This window comes from Callorhinchus milii, unplaced genomic scaffold, assembly GCF_018977255.1.
Source record: "Callorhinchus milii isolate IMCB2004 unplaced genomic scaffold, IMCB_Cmil_1.0 Scaffold16, whole genome shotgun sequence".
NCBI lineage: Eukaryota > Metazoa > Chordata > Chondrichthyes > Chimaeriformes > Callorhinchidae > Callorhinchus > Callorhinchus milii.
Window position 1 is genome coordinate 7,188,321 of NW_024704757.1, and position 19,453 is coordinate 7,207,773.

Genomic DNA, 19,453 nt, shown 5'->3' on the forward strand with positions numbered 1-19,453 from the left:
GTCAGGGGGTGGTTGTGACTCAGTCTCACCATCTGACTCAAAGTGAGCACCAGCCCCCGTTCCACAAAGACTACTTTCTGTTTATCACTCCAATACTTCTGCTACAAGAGTGACTGAGCTCTTCAGAGAGAGACGGCAGAGGAAAATCAGTGAAGACGCAGTCAGTGACCAGCCAGTGGGGCCGGTGAAGTCAGCATCTGGGAGATAGGTGGGGGGCGCGTGGGGGAGGGGCAATGGGCAGCATCTAACCAGCCTAACCCCCTCATCTCTTACTGCAGATTCACATTAATGATCAGGATCGGCAACCTCCGTGTACGGTCCTCACAGCTCCAGGTGACACCGAGTTGGGGGGAAATCAGAGGAGGCAGCAAAGGTCTTAGACAGAGAACTTGAGAAAGTGTGTATGTGGGCTGAGAAGTGGCAAATGGAGTTTAGTACTGATTAAATACAAGGCATTACATATAGGATCCAATAAAAGGAGACACAGGTACTTCATGGATGAGCTTGAACTTGCCAAAGGGGGAGCTGAGAGAGATCCAGGAGTTTTAGTTGAATTGTCGCTCACGATGTTACACAGCATGACAATAAACCAGGAAAACTGGTTTATATTAATAAATCAGTTGATTTCAGATCCCCAGACATCACCCTGAGGCTGTACAGGGTCCGGTCAGGCCACACACAGAATAACTGCACACAGCTCTGGTCACTGTGACATCAGGGTCTGCCCAGGGCACGAGACAGTGCAGAGGAGAGCAATGTGGCTGATCCCCAGTGTTGGGGAACGAGCTGTGAGCAGCAATTAGACAAACTCAGGCTCTTCAGTCTTGAGAGAAGCCGACTCAGAGAAGACCTTATGGAGGTGATAAAATGCCAAATTGTGTGTTCAAATCCCTTCACTCCCTGGCACCTCCCTACCTCCCTGACCCACTGGCAAACTCTGGAACGCTCTCACCTCAATCCCTCCGCCTTGCCCCCTCTCTCCCCCTTTTCAAGTACCGCCTGAAAACCTTCCTCTTCAACCGTGCTTACGGTCACCTCCCCCCCCACCCATGCTCGAAGTCAGGCTCCGCCACTGTTAAGCGCGCTGAGATGCTGCATTGCATGGAGGGCGATATATAAGTGCAAATTGTTGTTGTTGTAAATGCAATTAAAGTAAACCCAGATCAACACTTGGAGATGTATCAATAATAATAATAATCCTTGCATTTGATGCAGCGCCTTATCACGTCTTTGAGACGTCTCAAAGCGCTTCACAGAATATACTGTAAAGTGTAATGACTGTGTATTTTGTGGGCAGAGTGTGGCAGCCAGTTTCACACAGCAGCGTCTCACAAACAGCCATGAAAGAAATGACCAATTTTATTTGGAGGATTGTCAGGATCTTTTCCACGGGATCCGCGAGATCTTGTGGAGTCCTGTAGCTCAGTGGTTAGAGCGCTCGATTTGCAAGCGAGAGACCTGGGTTCAATTCCCGGCAGGGTGAAACTTTGGGCAAGTTTCCTTACTCTACACGCCTAATAATAATCCCTCAAGAGAAAAAACAATAATAAATTAGTCACTTCAATCCACGACTGTTTGTGGGACATTGCTGTGCACAATTGGCTGCCGCATTTCGCCCACAAATATACAGTCAATTCATTTTACAGTATATTCTGTGAAGCGCTTTGAGATGTCTAGAAGACATGAAAAGCACTATATTAAATGCAAGGATTATTATTATTATTACCTTTGACATCCACCTAAACAGGCAGACGGCACCTTAGTTAAAGCTTTTTTGGTCAGTGGATTTCTGTCTAACACTCGCAAAAACTCATCACTGTGCTTGAGAGTCTCCAAATCAGACAGTCTGATGTATTTTGTGGACGTATCATCAGAGGAGAACAAGAAAACACAGGTTTAGAGAACAAAGTATATTTTTTTAAATGAATATTATTATTAAAAGCTGGAGGTGGCCAGATTCTCTGTTGTGACAGTGAGCAGAACTCACTGGGTGTGAGGTGGTAGAAAGAGGATATGGCCTGAGCAGGAGTCTGAGCTCTGACCACAAGCAGAAGCTAACCTGAAATGTCACAAACAAACATCCCTCTTTCTCCACTCTCTGTTCACCATTACAACCTCCTGGTCTCTCCTCAACACCTCCGCACACCCACCCTTACCCACTGCTCCCTGTCAATCACACCTAGGGGGAAGCCGGGGGCACGTGCAAAGAACAACCCCTGTGGTGGGGTTGCGGGGTTGGTGGGGGGAAGCGGTGAGTTTTACATACGTGTAGTGGGGTTATGGGATGTGAATATAGGAAGTTTGTTGCGAGGTGCAGTGCAGGTGATGATTGGCATTGTCAGACTCACCACAATCAATCTCAGCCTCTGTTCAGGCTTCCACTGCACCACACGGACAGTGTAGAGGGAACTTTACTGTGTCTCTAACCCTGACCTGGGAGTGTGGACACACAGTGTAGAGGGAGCTTTACGTGTCTGTAACCCTGACCTGGGAGTGTGGACGCACAGTGTAGAGGGAGCTTTACTGTGTCTGTAACCTTGACCTGGGAGTGTTGACGCGCAATATAGAGGAAGCCTTACTCTGTCTCTAACCTTTGCTGGTGCTGACACGGACAGTGAGTTGATACAGAGACGGTATCTTGACACATTGCTGAAACATCAAAACGGTTCAAAGTGTTCGACAGGAAATTGTGTTGGATGTAATGACTGTGTACTCTGTAGGGGTTAGTGTTACTGTAGTCTCTCTGTGCAGGTCTGACAATGTGGGTCTTGAACCCACAATCTCTGCCTCAGAAGCGAGATTGCTACCCACCGAGCTGCACTGACACTCAGTGTAGATTCTGGGCTTGCTGGACCCTGACAAATCAGTGGAACCTCCCAAGGCTGGACGCTGGTCAGAGTGTCCATCCTTCGCATTCCCCCATTCCCACTCCACCATCGTAGTCATCCTGATTCCATCCCGGCCATCTCTGCCTCCCATCCCCAACCCCGAGTCTGTAAGTGATGCTGTTTCCTGACTGTAACCCTTTGAGTGTTTCTGAGAACATTTCCTCCTGGGGAGGAGGGGGGTTTCCGGGGAGTTTTATTTGATGTATAAAGATTATGTGTGGAGATGAGGCAGCTGAACAAAGCTGCAAGACTTGCAGATACAACGTTGAGCAGTTTCTGCACCAGTTACTCTCTACCGGGGGGGAGGGGGGGTAAGGGGGTGGATGGCTTATAATAATAATCCCTGCATTTGAAATAGCGCCTTATCATGTCTTCCAGATGTCACAAAGAGCTTCACAGAATATACTGTAATGTGAAGTGACTGTATGTTTTGTGGGCGAAACAAGGCCAGCAATTACGCACAGCAGAGTCCCGCAAACAGTTGTGGATTGAGTGATTAATTTTTTTTTAAAAATGTAAGGGATTATTACACCCAGAAAAGCAATCCACCAATCGACTAAGAACCAGGTTCCTACTGACTGCTGGTAAACAGAGGTGTGTGGAGTAAGGAAACTATCTCAGTGTTTCACCCTGTCCGGGAATCGAACCCCGGTCCTCTCAATTGCGAGGCAAGTGCTCTAAACACTGAGCTACAGGACCAGACTAGACTCCTGTGTTACACTGAAACTGGAATCCCAACTTCCCCACCGCTCGCTCGCTCACTCACTCACTCACTCTCACACACTCACTCACTCACTCACCGACACACATTGAGGGGTAGGGGCTTGCTTCTCTGTGACCCTCCCCCATGCTGCTCTCAGCCTCACGGAGTCACGGGGCTTGTGTGGAGTTTGGGGGCATTCGAGACGCCTCAGATTGAACATTTTTATGACTTTAGAAACCACATCCTGACCTTTGTGAGGCCAATGAGTGTTGGTGACGTCAGTGATCGGCAGGGCTCAGTGTTCCACATGCAGCTCACAGTCACAGCGGGTCTGACAGACGGGCTCGCGCTCTCGGCTTTGCTTTACTTGAGTTCCCTTCCGTCTCCTGTCTGTCCTGCGCCTGGCTCGGGGGCAGGACATGGCCAGTGCCCCTGGCTGGGGCCGGGCTCCGTGCTCTCTCACACACATTTGGATTTAAGCGAGAAGCTGCCCTCCTCTCTCGGTTATTCCCTCAAACACGAGTGTCCAGGGACTGGTAAGTGGGGCCGAGCTCTCAGTGATGGGCTGGAGAGGAGGTCTGAATGTTACCCACACTCACACACACACAGTGTTTTACATACACACACACAGCATAGTGTTACTCACACACACACAGCATAGTGTTACACACACACACAGACACACAGTGCAGTGTTACATGCACACACAGCACAGTGTTACACACACACACACAGCAGTGTTACACACATAGTGTTACACACACATACAGCGCAGTGTTACATACACACACACAGCACAGTGTTACACACACACACAGCAGTGTTACATACACACAGCACAGTGTTACACACACACACACACAGCAGTGTTACACACACACAGCACAGTGTTACACACACACACACAGCAGTGTTACATACACACAGCACAGTGTTTTACACACACAGCAGTGTTACACACACACACAGCAGTGTTACACACACACAGCACAGTGTTACACATACACACAGCAGTGTTATACACAAACACACAGCTCAGTGTTAGACACACAGCATAGGCCGTTATCCTCTATAACACACATACACATACACAGGCTGCTATTTGCTATAATACAGATTTCCTGTTTGATGTTGCTGATTAATCAGAAGCTGTGATCATCTTATTAAATAATTCCTTCAAAATAATAATAATAATAAATTGGTTGTTCAATCCACGACTGGTTGTGGGACACTGACATGCACAATTGGCTGTCGTGTTTCGCCCACAAAATATACAGTCAATTCACCTTGACAGTGTATTCTGTGAAGCGCTTTGAGACGTCTCGAAGACGTGATAAGGCGCTTTATCAAATACAAAGATTATTATTTTTATTTATTATAAATTGTTTACCGCAGGCTGGTCACACAATGCAGCTCAGTCTGCCACTGACCATCACTCTCACTCTGATAATGCTGCTCTGTGGTCACGCACACACAGGTAAGCCTGACTGAACGTCTGGGTGGGGGGGAACGTGTTAGCCGTAAAACCCTCCCCGACACCAGAGCCCCTGGAGGTGATGGATTCCCCTGAGACGAAAATGGAGGGGTTCCGTTCTGCTACCTCTACCCTCCCACTCCCTAACCTTTCCCTCCCCACCCAGTTTTGCTCTTTCCACTCCCGCTGCTCCCTGTATGAACTTCTCCAATCTGGTTTCCGTGCTGACCCCACAGCACAGAGACAACCTTGGTCAAAGTTACAGATGATATTCCGTCCATCTATGACCAGGGCCTCTCTCGCTCTCTCTCTCTCTCTCTCTCTGTCTTCTCATCTTTCTCGATCTCTCTACCTCTGCAACCTACTAAAACCATACCAACCTGTCCCCTCCCACCGCTCAGCAGGCACTGGGCTGCCCCACACCTTCCCGCCATGCCCGTTCCACTATTGGCGGTCTTCAGCCTCTCTGCCCCCACCCTCTGGAACTCCATCCCACTCACCCCCTCTCTCACCTCCTTCAAGACCTTTCTGTTTGACCGTGCCTTTGGTCACCCTCCTACCCCTTACCCTCTCCTCCTTCCACCTCCTCCCTCCTGATCCCAACCCCCAGCTCAGGTGCAAAACCCCGTCTAGCGCCTTGGGATGTCCTCCCGACGTGAAAGACACCATGTAAATGTCATTTTGCTGTTGTTGTTGGATTTGATTCCAGCCTGTAACTCACTCCCGGCGGGAGGGGGAGGGGGTGGGCGCGCTATATATTTTTTGTGGCGAGGGGGGGAGGGGGTGCAGTAAAGGAGGGAGCCACATAAAGAATTTCTTTTCAAATAAATCAAGTTGTAAGTTCCTGACAGTTTGTGTATGTCTCACTCTTGCTCTCGTTCTCTCTCTCTCTTTCTCTCAGCTATCAGCTGTGACAGCCTCGTCTGTGTGACTGATTACATCAACAATATCACTTGTACCTGGAGGCCTGGAACCAGCCTGGACCCCGAGACCACCGTCACGCTCAGCGCCACCTCGTAAGTCTCACCCCAACTCCACTGTCTCCCCTTCCCCTCGTCTCCTCATTGTAGCTCAGTGGTTAGAGTACTCATCTCACAAGCGAGAGACCTGGGTTCGGTTCCCAGTCAGGGCAAAACGTTAGACAAGTGTCCTTGCCTCACACCCCTTTGTTTACCAGCAGTAAGTAGGACCCCGGTTGTTAGTCAATTGGTGGATCACATTCTGGGGGTAATAATTCCTCCAAAAAACAAAAACATTTGGTCACTCAATCACGACTGTTTGTGGGACTTTGCTGTGCACAATTGGCTGCCACAAATCTGATGTGATCAGGCGCTATATAAAACGCAAGGATTATTGTCAGTTTTAGTAGTAACAGCAGTGAGACAGAGGCACAGAGAGAGACAGAGACACGCAGTGACACAGAGAGACACAGAGAGACAGAAACACAGAGAGAGACAGAGAGATAGATGGAGAGACACAGAGAGAGACAGAGAGATAGACGGAGAGACACAGAGAGAGACAGAGATAGAGAGCGTCACACCGATTATCAAGCGAGGGGGGAGGGAATGGGGGAGATAGAGGGGGAGGGAGGGAACGAGAGAGCGAGGGAAGGAAACAGGGGGCGCTCTGTGAATGACGAAATCTCAGCAAGTGAGTCAATTGGACTCCAGTGGAGGTGGGGAATGTTTGCTTGAAGCAGCCACAAGGTGCCAACCACAGTGGAAATGACAGACTTTATCTAAACTTTCACATCAAAACCAAACTCAGTGATGTCAGCCTGAGAGAGCTCGGAGTCTCTATCTCCCCCCCTCTTCCAGCCAGTCACTCCTCCCCCACCCAGCCACTCACTGCACCCCCCCCACCTTGACACTCCGCAATTTCACTGGGTGGAGCTGGGGTGGGGTGAGGGAGACAGAGGAATGGCTGACGCGGGCAGTAGGGGAACGCTCTTTTTGTGGGTGAAACTTTAACCTGTGTCTCTCCTCCCCACCCATTTTCTGCCTCGTCACTAAAGGTATGGCTCAGACCTGCGCTGTGAGCTGTGCTGTGAGCTGTGCTGTGAGATGAGAGAGAGTGAGGAGCCCGGGCTGTACACCTGTACACTCTACCAGGACATCGGCATCACCAGTGACATATACAACCTCACCCTCCAAACCCAGGGGCTCGGCAAACAGCCCACCCCACAGAACTGCACTGAGTTTGACCCAACACAGAACAGTAAGTGTCCCTCAGTGACAGACTGTGAGAGCTCTCTCCCCATCGTGTCTGTGCTGGTGCTCACTCCCCCACTGGAACTCTCTACTTGAACCCCATTCCCTGCTCTCTCTCCCCCCATCTGTTGTCTGTGCTGGTGCTCACTCCCCCACTGGAACTCTCTACTCGAACCCCATTCCCTGCTCTCTCTCCCCCCATCGTGTCTGTGCTGGTGCTCACTCCCCCACTGGAACTCTCTACTCGAACCCCATTCCCTGCTCTCTCTCTCCCCATCGTGTCTGTGCTGGGGCTCACTCCCCCCCCACTGGAACTCTCTACTCAAATCCCATTCCCTACTCTCTCTCTCCCCATCTGTGTGTCTGTGCTGGTGCTCACTCCCCATAAGAGTAACGTATCCTGCTTACCTAATTCCGGAGAGTATTAGGCACAGGTTGATGCGAGCCCAGTCTTGGGGACCCCAGAGTGTGTGTTGGAGTAACTGCTGGAGTCTAACCAGCTAAAACTGCGTTGCTGCCAATGTCCTGCCGAGGAGCCAGGCTGGGCTGGGCTGAGCTGCGCTGCCATCCTGGAATACAGCGGACCAGCCTGGCTCAGGGCCTGGACTAGAGACCATCACATTCCAGTGGCCGGCATGATGCCCTGGAGCCTCAGCTCCGAGGAGACCCTCCTTACCTCCCTGCCTTAGGAGGATAGTCACCCATTTGTCATTTGACATCTGACAAGGGTGGGTTTGAGCCCTCACTGTATGGATGGCAGGTACCAGGAACTCCCTGCAAGCTTCCTGGTGGGTACCGCAGCTCAGCACATGTGGCTCCATGTTCCCCTGGCGTGTTGTCCGTGTTTCCCTGGCGTGTTGTCCCGTGTTCCTGGGGCGTGTTGTCCCGTGTTCCCGGACGCGTTGTTCGGCGTTCCCTTGGCATATTGTCTCGTGTTCCCCTGGCATGTTGTCCTGTGTTCCCGGGGCATGTTGTCTCGTGTTCCCGGGGCATGTTATCCCATGTCTCACACTGATGCTCCGCTTTCCTCACAGTTAAACCTCCGGCCCCGTTTAACCTGTCGGTGTGGGCATCCTCCAACAACAGCTCCTCCAGCCTGTCCTGGGCCATGCTGTATGACGAGTACAGTTACCTGACTGATTTCCTGTACGAACTGCACATCAGCTCCGGAGAGGAGGTGAGCAGGGAAGTGTGTGAGGTGTGGGGGGAGAGGGAAGCGGGGGAGAGGAAGAAGGTGAGGGGGAAGGGCAGCGGGGAAGGGTAGTGCGGGGGAGGAGTAGGAGGGGAGTGTGGGAGGGGGAAAGGTAGAGTGAGTGGGGGGGGGGGGGGGAGGGAGAGTCCGGGGAGGCAGGGCAGGGGAGGGAGGGGTGAGGGGTGTGACATGGCAGTGCTTGTGGGTGACTAGTGATGGATGTTGTATCTCAGGGCGAGAGGCACATAGAGAGCGTACGGACGGTGGTGTCTCTGTCCCACTCACTACTGGTCCCGGGGACGGAGTACGAAGCCCGCGTACGCGCGCACGTACAGGAACTGGGCTACAGCGGCCAGTGGAGTGAGTGGAGCCCGTCGGTGCGCTGGAGGACTGGTGAGTGTCGCTGTGGTTCCAATACAGTGCTGGGGGGAGAGGAGAGGGGGGGACGTTGAGGGCTTCCTTCACATGAGACGTTAAACCGAGGCCCCATCTGCCTGTTCAGGTGGACGTCAAAGGTCCTGCGGTGCTCTTGGCAAAGAGAAGGAAGTTTCTCTCTCTCTCCCGGTGTCCTGGACAACAGTTGCTCAGATGAAATTGGTCACTCGCTCTATGATTCTGACATAATAATCTCTGCATTCGATTATAACGTTTTTTCAAGCGATGTCTCAAAGCTCTTTACTCCATGGCTGTTCGTGGGCTGGTGCTGTGCGCAGTTGTGCTGCTGCGTTTGCCTACAAAACACAGAGTCACTCCACTTTACAGTAAATCCTGCGAAGCGCTTTGAGTCGTCCCTTCTGACGTGATCAGGAGCTATATCAAATGCAGGAGTTGTTATAACAGCTCCCACCCCACCCCCAAGATAAATGACTCGTTCATCTCACGGCTGCGTGGGATGTGATGCAGTCACTACACAAAAGTGGTGTCACAGTGCCACACGGTGGCCGGTTGCAGGGGCTACAGGAGCGGCTCAAACTGTGGGCGTGACTGAGCTGTTTGCGGGGTGGGGGGGGGATCAGGAGGCAGTGGGGCTGCGCAGGATGACTCCCACAGTCTTGACACACGGGGGGCGCGGAGGGGGGGCACGGAGGGGGGCGCGGAGCTCATTTCAACACCAATGATATAAAGCTGAGGTGTTAGCCCTTCCTCCCGGGTCAGAGAGTTTGATCCTGTCCATGTAGGTCCTGTAGTTCAGTGGTCAGAGCTCTCGCCTCGCAAGCGAGAGGCCTCGGGTTTGATTCCCCGGGTCAGGGAGAAACGTTGGGCAAGTTTCCTTACCCCGCGCACACGCCTCTGTTTACCAGCAGTGAGTAGGAACCCGGTTGTTAGCCGATCGGCAGATCGCTTTTCCGGGGGTAATAATCCTTTCAAAAAAAATAATAATTTGGTCACTTCGATTTGTGACTGTTTGTGGCACAGCTCTGTGCGCAATTGGCTGCCGCGTTTCGCTCACAAAGTATACTGTGAAGCGCTTCGAGGTATCTCGAAGGCATATCCGATGCAAGGATTATTATTAAACCCCAAGGTTGACGATCCCGCGACACTGTCGGAAAAAAGAAGGAGTTTTTCTCTCTCTGCTCCTGGCACGGCTGATATTCCTCTGGGTAAATTGGTCACTCACCTGTGAAACACTCAAGTCACTACACTTTACAGTGCATCAATCCCGCGAAGCTCTTCGCGACGTCCTCCCGGGTCAAACATGAGGATTATTATAGTGATGAATTACCGTAACCAGGCGGGGGGCTCAGAGCGAGGACCTGATTATTTGGAAACCAGTGTGGAAAAATTAGGAACTCTCTCCCAAAAGACTGGGGATTGTGGCTGGATCCGTTCACATCGTCCAGACTGAGGTGGAGAGATACTTGTCAGGTCAGGGGTTCAAGGGATACGGGGCAAGGGCGGGTAATTGGAGTTGAGGTACAGATCAGCCATGATCTTATAGAATGGCGGAACAACCTTGAGGGGCCGAATGGCCTCCTAACCCCAACCCTAATCTATGTTCCTAATGACTGTGGATTTGTGTGGTTTACAGCGGACAAGGCTGTGCTGTGGACCTTGTGGCTGCCACTCCTGTTCGGCGTCCTCATCGTGCTCCTCATCGTCATCTTCTTCAGGTTCAGAGTCTTCCAGAGGTGAGGCCCCTCTTCCCAGTGTAACCCCGCCCCCAGTGTAACCCCACCCCCAGTGTAACCCCGCCTCCAGTGTAACCCCGCCCCCAGTGTAAACCCTCCCCCCAGTGTAACCCCGCCCCCAGTGTAACCCCGCCCCCAGTGCGACCCCTCTCCCCCATGTGACCCCTCTTCCAGTGCGACCCCCACCCTCAGTGTGACCCCCACCCCCATTGTGACCCCACCGCCAGTGTGATCCCTCCCCCCCAGAGTGACCCCACCCCCTCTGTGACCCCACCCCCCAGTGTGACCTCTCCCCCCCCAGCGGGACCCCTCCCCTGTGTGACTCCGCCTCTGGTGTGACCTCATTGATCTCTCGTCGCAGGGTGTGGAACAAGCTGTGGATTTTGCCGCCAAACCCCGCCCCCTTCTTCAAGCCGCTGTTCAGGGATCACGGAGGGAATTTCACGGTAAGAAATCACCGTCTCAACATCCCCCCCCCATACCCACAACAACCCCCCACCCCTCTGTCCCCACGGTGACCGTCCCCCCCAGCTCTCGCCTCTCGTGGTGACTGTCTTCCCTGACGTGGGAGCGGTGGGTATGACCAGAGCATGTGCTGCCGCTGCTGTTGGGCTGTGAAGATGGGGTCACAGTGATGATGATGAAAGTGGAGGGGATGGTGATGGTGATGTTGCCCGTTGACTTGTTCAGTACCACGAACGCTGTTGGTGTTGGTGATGGTGATGATGAGCACAGGACAAGCCTTGGTTTTAATGACACATTAAACACACGATGGCACTCGTGACACGACAGCGCTCCCCCAGACCTGCGCTGGAGTAGCCAGCCTGCACTGGGAGCTCAGCGTCCCTGGTCTATCGATCAATCTGATCTGATTTTCTGTTTACACTCAGCCCTCGGCACTGGTTCTGCTTGGCCTGAAGCTCAGCCATAATGTGGTGACAGTTTCGGAGAGTTTCGGACCCGAGCTGGGGGTTGGGGTTCGGAGAGGGTGGGGGTTCAGAGGGGGGAAGCAGGGAGATCGAAAGCACTTTGAAGAAGCGGATCTTGAAGGAAGCAAGGGAGGGACGAGGCGGAGGGACTGCAGGATGGAGTTCCAGCTGGTTGAGGCAGAGTGGCAGAAGTTCCACCCACCAATGGTGAGGCAGGCGAAGTGGGGGACGTGAAGTAGGCCCGCTGAGCGGAGTGGGCAGGATGGTAAGGGGTTAGGAAGTCGCAGAGGTGGGGGGAGCTAGGCTATGGAGTGCTTTGAAGGTGAAGACCAGGATCTTGAACTGTATCCTCTGTGTAATGGGAAGCCAGCGGAGTCGGGCGAGGAGGGGGTAATAGGGTCACGGAGCCTGGTGCGAGAGAGAACACGGGCTGCAGAGTTCTGGATGATCTGCAGCCTATGGAGGGAGGAGTTGGGGAGGCCGACAAGCAATGAGTTTGCATAGTCAAGCCTCAATGTTATGCATGCGTGTATGAGGGTTTTGGCGGCCTGTGGTGTGAGACAGTGGTGGAGCCGAGCAATGTTGTGGAGGTGGGGGAAGGCAGAGTGGGTCATGGCACGGATGTGGCAGAGAAAGGATAGTTGAGGGACAAACAAGATCCCAAGGTTCCGGACTGGCTTAGCAAGATGGAGTGTGCAACCATGGATGGTGATGCTATCAGCACCTGAGGTGAGGAGGCACTGACAGGATCCAATCAGGAGAGCCTCGGTCTTGTTGACGTTCAACTGAAGAAAGTTAGCTCTCATCCAGCACTTGATGTCTGACAGACATTCTGTCAGGACAGCGGTGGTCCTGGAGTCAAGGGTGGAAGCAGAGAGATAAATTTGGGTGTCATCCGCATATATGTGGAAGTTGACCCCATGTCTGCGGATGATGTCACCAAGAGGGAGCATATAGATACTGAAGAGGAGGGGACCAAGCACAAAGCCCTGAGGAAAGTCGCACGAGACGGTGCGGGGACTTGAGGAGAAGCTGTTTGTGGAGAGGAAGTGGAGGTGGTGTGAGAGGTATGATCTGAACCAAACAAGGACGGAACCATGAAGATTGAGGTGAGAGGAGAGGCGGTGGATGACGATAGAGTGGTCAACAGGGTCGAAGGCAGCAGAGAAGACAAAGAGGTAGAAGGAGCCCTGGTTGCAGATGGACAGAGTGTCATTTGTCACTTTTACCAGGGCTGTTCTGTGCTGTAGGCGGCATGGAAACCCGATTGGAGGGGTTCATGAACAAGATAGGTTGCAGGAGGATTTAAACATACTTGGGAATCGGGCAGCCTGGTGGCAAATGAAATTCAATGTGAAGAAATGTAAAGTACTTCACGTGGGGACAACAATTCCTGGAAGGGGCTATTACTTGAACAGAAGGAAAATACCATGTTTAGAAAATGAAAAGGACCTGGGGGTCCTGACTGACAGTAAATTGAATCTCTCGCAACAGTGCTCTGTGGTAGTGAGAAAAGCAAACCAGATGTTGGGATGTATCAAAAGATCAATAGCAGCCGAAAGTGTGGGTAAACCTGCGACTGTATAAATCATTGGTGAAACCTCACTTAGAGGCTGTGTACAGTTCTAGTTGCCGCAGCACAAAAAAGGTAGTGAAGAAATTGAGAAGATACAGAGGTGGGCAACCAGAATGATTGAGGGGCTGGCCTATGAGGAGCGACTAAGTAAATTGGGCTTGTTCATGCTGGAAAATAGGAGATTGAGAAGCGATATGATTGCTGTGTTTTAAGATTCTAAAAGGGCAAAACACTATAGATCATGACAGGCAAACTAGATGGACCTTGTTTTTTTTCTCATCTTGCATTTCTTACATTCGTATGTTCTTAGGTAACTAAACCATCCAGAGCAGCTCACATTCACACATACACACAGGCAAACATACATGTATATTTAGTTATGTGGAAAGACTAGAGAATCTGCGATTATTCTCCTTAGAGCAGAGAAGGTTAAGGGGAGATTTAATAAAAGTCATCCAAATTATGAGGGATTTCGATAGAGTAAATAAGGAGAAACTATTTACACTGGTGGGTGGGTTGGTAACCAGAGGACATAGATAATAATAATAATAATCCTTGCATTTGATATAGCGCTTTTCACGTCGGGAGGACGTCCCAAAGCGCTTCACAGAACACACTGTAAAGTGAATTGACTATTTATTGTGGGCGAACGCGGCAGCCAATTGCGCACAGCAATGTCCCACAAACAGTCGTAGATTGAAAATGACCAATTTATTATTGTTTTTGGTTTTGGAGGGATTATTATTAGGTGTGTGGAGTAAGGAAACTTGTCCAAGGTTTCGCCCTCTGCCTGGAATTGAACTCAGGTCTCTCGCTTGCAAAGATAATTGGTAAAAGAACCAGAGGGGAGCTGAGATGAGAAGTACACACATGTACACACATACATACCCACAAGTACATACAGACACACACATCCCTTGGACGTTCCAAGGTGCTGGACAGTCAGGGATTTGGATCCAAGCTGGGGGTTGAGGACACAAGCTGCAGAGTTCTGGATGATCTGCAGCTTGTGGAGGGAAGAGTTGAGGAGGCTGACAAGCAGGGAGTTGGCATAGTCGAGCCTCGGCGACCTGAGGGGAGAGGCAGTGGCGGAGCCGGGCGATGTTGCGGAGGTGGGGGAAGGCAGAGCGGGTCATGGCATGGATGTCTGATAGAAAGGACAGTTGAGGGTCAAACAAGACACCAAGGTTCCGGACACACGCTCACACACCATGTACACACTATAACCACCAGTCTGGCACGTCACACACCATGTCCACACATACAACTCCCGGGTGCTGCACGCTCACACACTATGTCCACACATACAACCCCCAGGTGCTGCACGCACACACCCATTTTTGGATATAAAGTCAGGAAGTGCACATTTTCTCTCTTCCTGTGTTTGTCTCCTGGTCACAAGCTGTGAAAACGAGAGGCGATAAACCTTACGGCCACAGCCCTTCTCAGTGTAACAATGGGATGGCTCAGTCTTTCACCTCCAAATCAGGAGGTTGTGGGTTCAAGCCCCTTGTCAGTGACTCTGAGCTCACAATCCAGGTTGACGCTTCAATGCAGTACTGCGGGGTGGGTTGGGGGGAGAGAGAGAGAGAGAGAGAGAGATTTTCCATCCTTCGGATGAGACGTTAAACTGAGCTCCCGTCTGTGTTCTGTTCAGTTGGATGATAAAGATCCTGCCACACTGTTTGAGAAGAGGAGGGAGTTTCTCTCTGTCTCTTTCCCAGATAAAATCGGTGACTCGCTTTGTGGCTTTTTGTGGGACGTTACTCTGAGCAAATTGGCTGCCGAGTTCACCTACAAAACACTCAGTCACTACACTTTGCAGTAAACGCTGGGAAACATTTTGTGATGAACTCCTCATGCATTATGGAGCAGGTGACGGGGGAGTGGGGGGGTGCTGAACGGAAGAGATGACCTTAGAAATCTACACAGCTCTTATCTTCATCAACACAAAGCATCTCTGTAAACCATAATATGCAACTCACACACACAACTACACACACACTCACACACACACAACAACAACAAGATTTAATTTATAGAGCGCTTTTCACGTCGGGAGACGTCCCAAGGCGCTGGACAGTTGGGTCAGGACTGAGCAAGGGGGGAAATGGTCAGGGTGAGGGGAGGGAAGGGAGGGAGCGAGGAGGGGGTAGAGAGTCGAAAGGGGAGCTGAAGGCACGGACAAACTCACACACACAACAACTGACACATACACTAACATACATACTCTCACACACACTGATAACACCCGCCACACACTCACATACGCACTCACACACTCACGCACTGACACTCACACACACCAGACACACACAAGAACAACAACATCAAATTACATTTGTCTAGCCTTGCACGTTGGGAGGACGTCTCACACACACACACACTCAGACTGAGACACTGACACACACACAACACACACACAAACTGACACACACACTGAGGCACTGACACACACAACACACTGAGACACTCACACACTGAGACACTGACACACACACATTCAGACTGAGACACTGACACACACACACACCACTCACACACACACTGAGACACTGACACACACACATTCAGACTGAGACACTGACACACGCACACACACCACTCACACACACACACATTGAGACACTGACACACACACACATTGAGACACTGACACACACACACACACACACACTGAGACACTAACACATAGACACACCACTCACAAATTCACAAACCACAGATATAAACAGTAAGATGGCTGACGTGGACACTGGTGGAGCCGTGGCAGGGTTCAGCTCGGTTGCAGAGTGGGAGAGATGATAATCAGGATACAGTGGAGCATCTTTGTGTCACAGTCACCTCCCGCTCACTGCAGCCTGCTATCACCTGCCATCTCTGTGCATATCTGCATCTTTGTACATCTCTTCACATCTTTGTACATCTCTCTGCAAATAAACAGGTCTGTGATCCCTCGCCCCCGCTGCCACTCACCCGTTTGCCCTCTCTGAGGGGGTGGAGAAACAAATCACTAATCCCTCATTCATCGCCGTTGTGGAGTCCTATAGCGTAGTGGTTAGCAAGCTCGCCTCGCAAGTGAGAGGACAACAACAAACTAGACTTGTATAGCGCCCTTCACGTCGGAAAGACACCCCAGGGTGTTGGACAGTCAGGGTTTTTTTGGATCCGAGTTAGGGTCAGGAGGGGAGGAAGACACGGGGTGGTGGGGGGGCGTGGAGGAGGGCAGGGAGTGGGATTGGGAGGGTGGCCGAAAGCACGGTCAAAGAGAGAGGTCTTTAGACGGGACTTGAACGGGGCAAGAGAGGTGATGAGGCAGAGGGATTGCGAGATAGAGTTCCAGAGTGTGGGGGCAGAGATGCTGAATGCCCGACCGCTAATGGTGAGGCGGGAAGTGCGGGGATCTAAAGCAGCCAGTGTTCGCCGAGTAGACAGGAGGTCAGAGAGGTAGGGGGGAGCAAACCCATGGAGGACTTTGAAGGTGAGAAGGAGGGTTTTGTACTCGATTCTCTGAGGTTTGGTGAGCCAGTGAACCGGATAGGAAAGGGGGTGATTGGTTCTCGGAGTCTGGTGCAGAAATTCCTGGATGGGGTGAAACCTTAGGCAAGTTTCCTTTCCCCACATACCACTGTTTACCAGCAATGAGTAGAAACCCGATTGTTAGTCAAAAAAAATTGGTCACTCAATCCACGACTGTTTGTGGGACGTCGCTGTGCTTAATTGGCTGCCGTGTTTTACCAGCAAAATACAGTCACTTCACTTTACAATGTATCCTGGGAAGCGCTTTGAGATGTCTCAACCAGGATTATTATTATTATGAATATTATTGTTGATGATTATGATTGCAATAATGATTGTGTGTGTGTGTTTGTGTGCAGAGTTGGGTGAACGCTCGGTATCCACACACCATGTACGAGGTCAGTGAGAAGAGTCTGATGGTGATGGAGAAAGGTGATGCCGTGCAGGTGTTCGACGCTCAGGCCAAGGATAAGAGGGCGGAGCTGCACTCCTCCTGGCAGGCGCTGGGGGGCCCGATGCCCTGGGGGGTCTCCTACTCCGGGGGCCGCTTCGGGGCCGAGACCCCTCACTGGGGGGAGAGGTCGTACGGGCAGGTGTCCATTGACACGGTGACGGTGGCTGATGAGCCTGCGCCGTGCTGTGTCCAGTGTCAATGTCACTGCAGCTCACAGCGAGCCCCCCGCCCCGCCCACAGCCACAGCCCCACCCACAGCCACAGCCCCTCCCACAGCCACAGCCCCGCCCCTGCCGAGGCCAGGGGGCGGGGCCAGGATTACCCCGCCATCGCACGGTTGCAGAGCCTCCTGTATGGGTCTGGCCAGGCCAACGGCCAGGAGCCTGAACTGACTGCCTCCCTCCTGGTCACTGGCCACAGCCGGCAGCTGCTGAGTGGGCGTGTGTGGGCCGTGGAGGACCAGGGGCCATTGGTGGCGGGTACCGAGGGCGAGATGGGGGCCTGGGATAGTTCGAGGGGAGACAGAGACACCGGCTCCTGGAGCGACCGGAGCCTGGATTCCCTGTCCTACCGCAGCCAGCTCAAGCCTAACCCCGACAACCTGAGTGACCCCGGCTATCCCCGTCACCCCGGCAACCTGAGTGACCCCGGCTATCCCCGTCACCCCGGCAACCTGAGTGACCCCGGCTATCCCCGTCACCCCGGCAACCTGAGTGACCCCGGCTATCCCCGTCACCCCGGCAACCTGAGTGACCCCGGCTATCCCCGTCACCCCGGCAACCTGAGTGACCCCGGCTATCCCCATCACCCCGGCAACCTGAGTGACCCCGGCTATCCCCGTCACCCCGGCAACCTGAGTAACCCCGGCTATCCCCGTCACCCCGGCAACCTGAGTGACCCCGGCTATCCCCGTCACCCCGGCAACCTGAGTGACCCCGGCTATCCCCGTCACCCCGGCAACCTGAGTGACCCCGGCTATCCCCGTCACCCCGGCAACCTGAGTGACCCCGGCTATCCCCGTCACCCCGGCAACCTCAGTGACCTCGGCTATCCCTGTCAACCCAGCAACTTGAGTGACCCCGGCTATCCCCGTTATCCTGGCAACTTGAGTGACCCCGGCTATCCCTGTCATCCCGGCAACCTCAGTGACCCCGGCTATCCCCGTGACCTCGGTGACCTCAGTGACCCCGACTATCCCCGTGACCTCGGTGACCTCAGTGACCCTGGATCTCCACATGATCTTGGTGACCCCGGCTATCCCAAGCTGCTGGACCTGGACACTGTGGACAGTGGGTTTATGGAGATCGACAGTGACTCCACCAGCGAGGCCGAGGGCAGCGGGGAGGGGGGGACCGAGGGTCCCGGGGAGGAAGGTCAGTATTGTCGGAGTTACATGAAGCAATGGGTGACGTCCAATTCAGGCATCACAGGCACTCGCAGCCCCCGATAACCACTCCTCCTCCCCCCACATCAACCTCTGGCCCCTCGTATCAACCTCTAACCCCCACAGGAAGTACAAGACCGAAGGCACAATCGTGAGAGCCTGGGGTCACTGACAGCCAGCAATGGCTTGTGGGCAGTTTGGCTACAGACGAGCTTCGGTATGGTATCTGGCTCCCACCTTCCCGACCGATCTCTCCAACTCACCGACTGTGGCAAACCTCGGTGTCCTTCCTTCCCCCCCCATTGGTCCCTGACCAGGGCCGCTTTCCTCCACCTCCGCCCCAACACCGGTTTCTGGCCCCATCTTACACCAAAAATCAAATCCTTGCTCCACAACTTTGTCACCTCCCACCCTCTCTCCCCACCATCCACAAGGTACAGCTAATACAGTCCTCACCCACACCAAACTCTACCCACCGCTCGCCTCAATCCTCACCAGGCTCCACCGTCTCTCCACATATCAACTTCAAGGTCCCTATCCGCACCTACAAATCCCTTCATGGCCCCAGCACATCCTCCCGCCCCCACTCTCCCCCCTGCTCCCACTCTCCCCCCTGCTCCCACTCCCCCCCGCCCCACTCCCCCCCCTTACCCCCATCTCCCCCTCCACCTCCACTCTCCCCGCCACCACCCCACTGCTTTGTAAACCTCTCCCTCCTCCCTGGCTTGGCATCTGATTCGGTCACTGTACTGTTATCCTATGTGAACGGTGCTATATAAAGGCAAGTTGTTGTTGTTGTTGACTGTGTCTATTGATACCTGTTTGTGAATTCTGTTATTAGCAATAAATAATATGAAAGGCCACTGTTTACTCGTCAAACATTTGAGCAAATGGCAATAATTAATATCAAGTCTTCTAGTGACAGTGCTTATTCTGTGGACAAACGCAACAGAAGGACCTTTACCCTCGCCTTGGACAGGCAGACAGAAGCTTGG

General features: G+C 52.6%; 1 protein-coding gene across 1 annotated transcript; it reads left to right on the forward strand.

Moving 5' to 3' along the window:
* The first annotated feature begins 3,920 nt into the window (after positions 1-3,920).
* LOC103186639 (interleukin-21 receptor) lies at positions 3,921-18,524 on the forward strand. The gene is made up of 10 exons (XM_042341160.1): positions 3,921-4,127; positions 4,987-5,068; positions 5,967-6,081; positions 7,080-7,282; positions 8,310-8,452; positions 8,701-8,860; positions 10,497-10,596; positions 10,958-11,042; positions 16,980-17,306; positions 17,418-18,524. The coding sequence occupies exons 2-10, from the start codon at positions 4,999-5,001 to the stop codon at positions 18,522-18,524; spliced, it is 2,310 nt and encodes a 769-aa protein (XP_042197094.1). The 5' UTR covers positions 3,921-4,127; positions 4,987-4,998.
* The last annotated feature ends 929 nt before the right edge of the window (positions 18,525-19,453 follow it).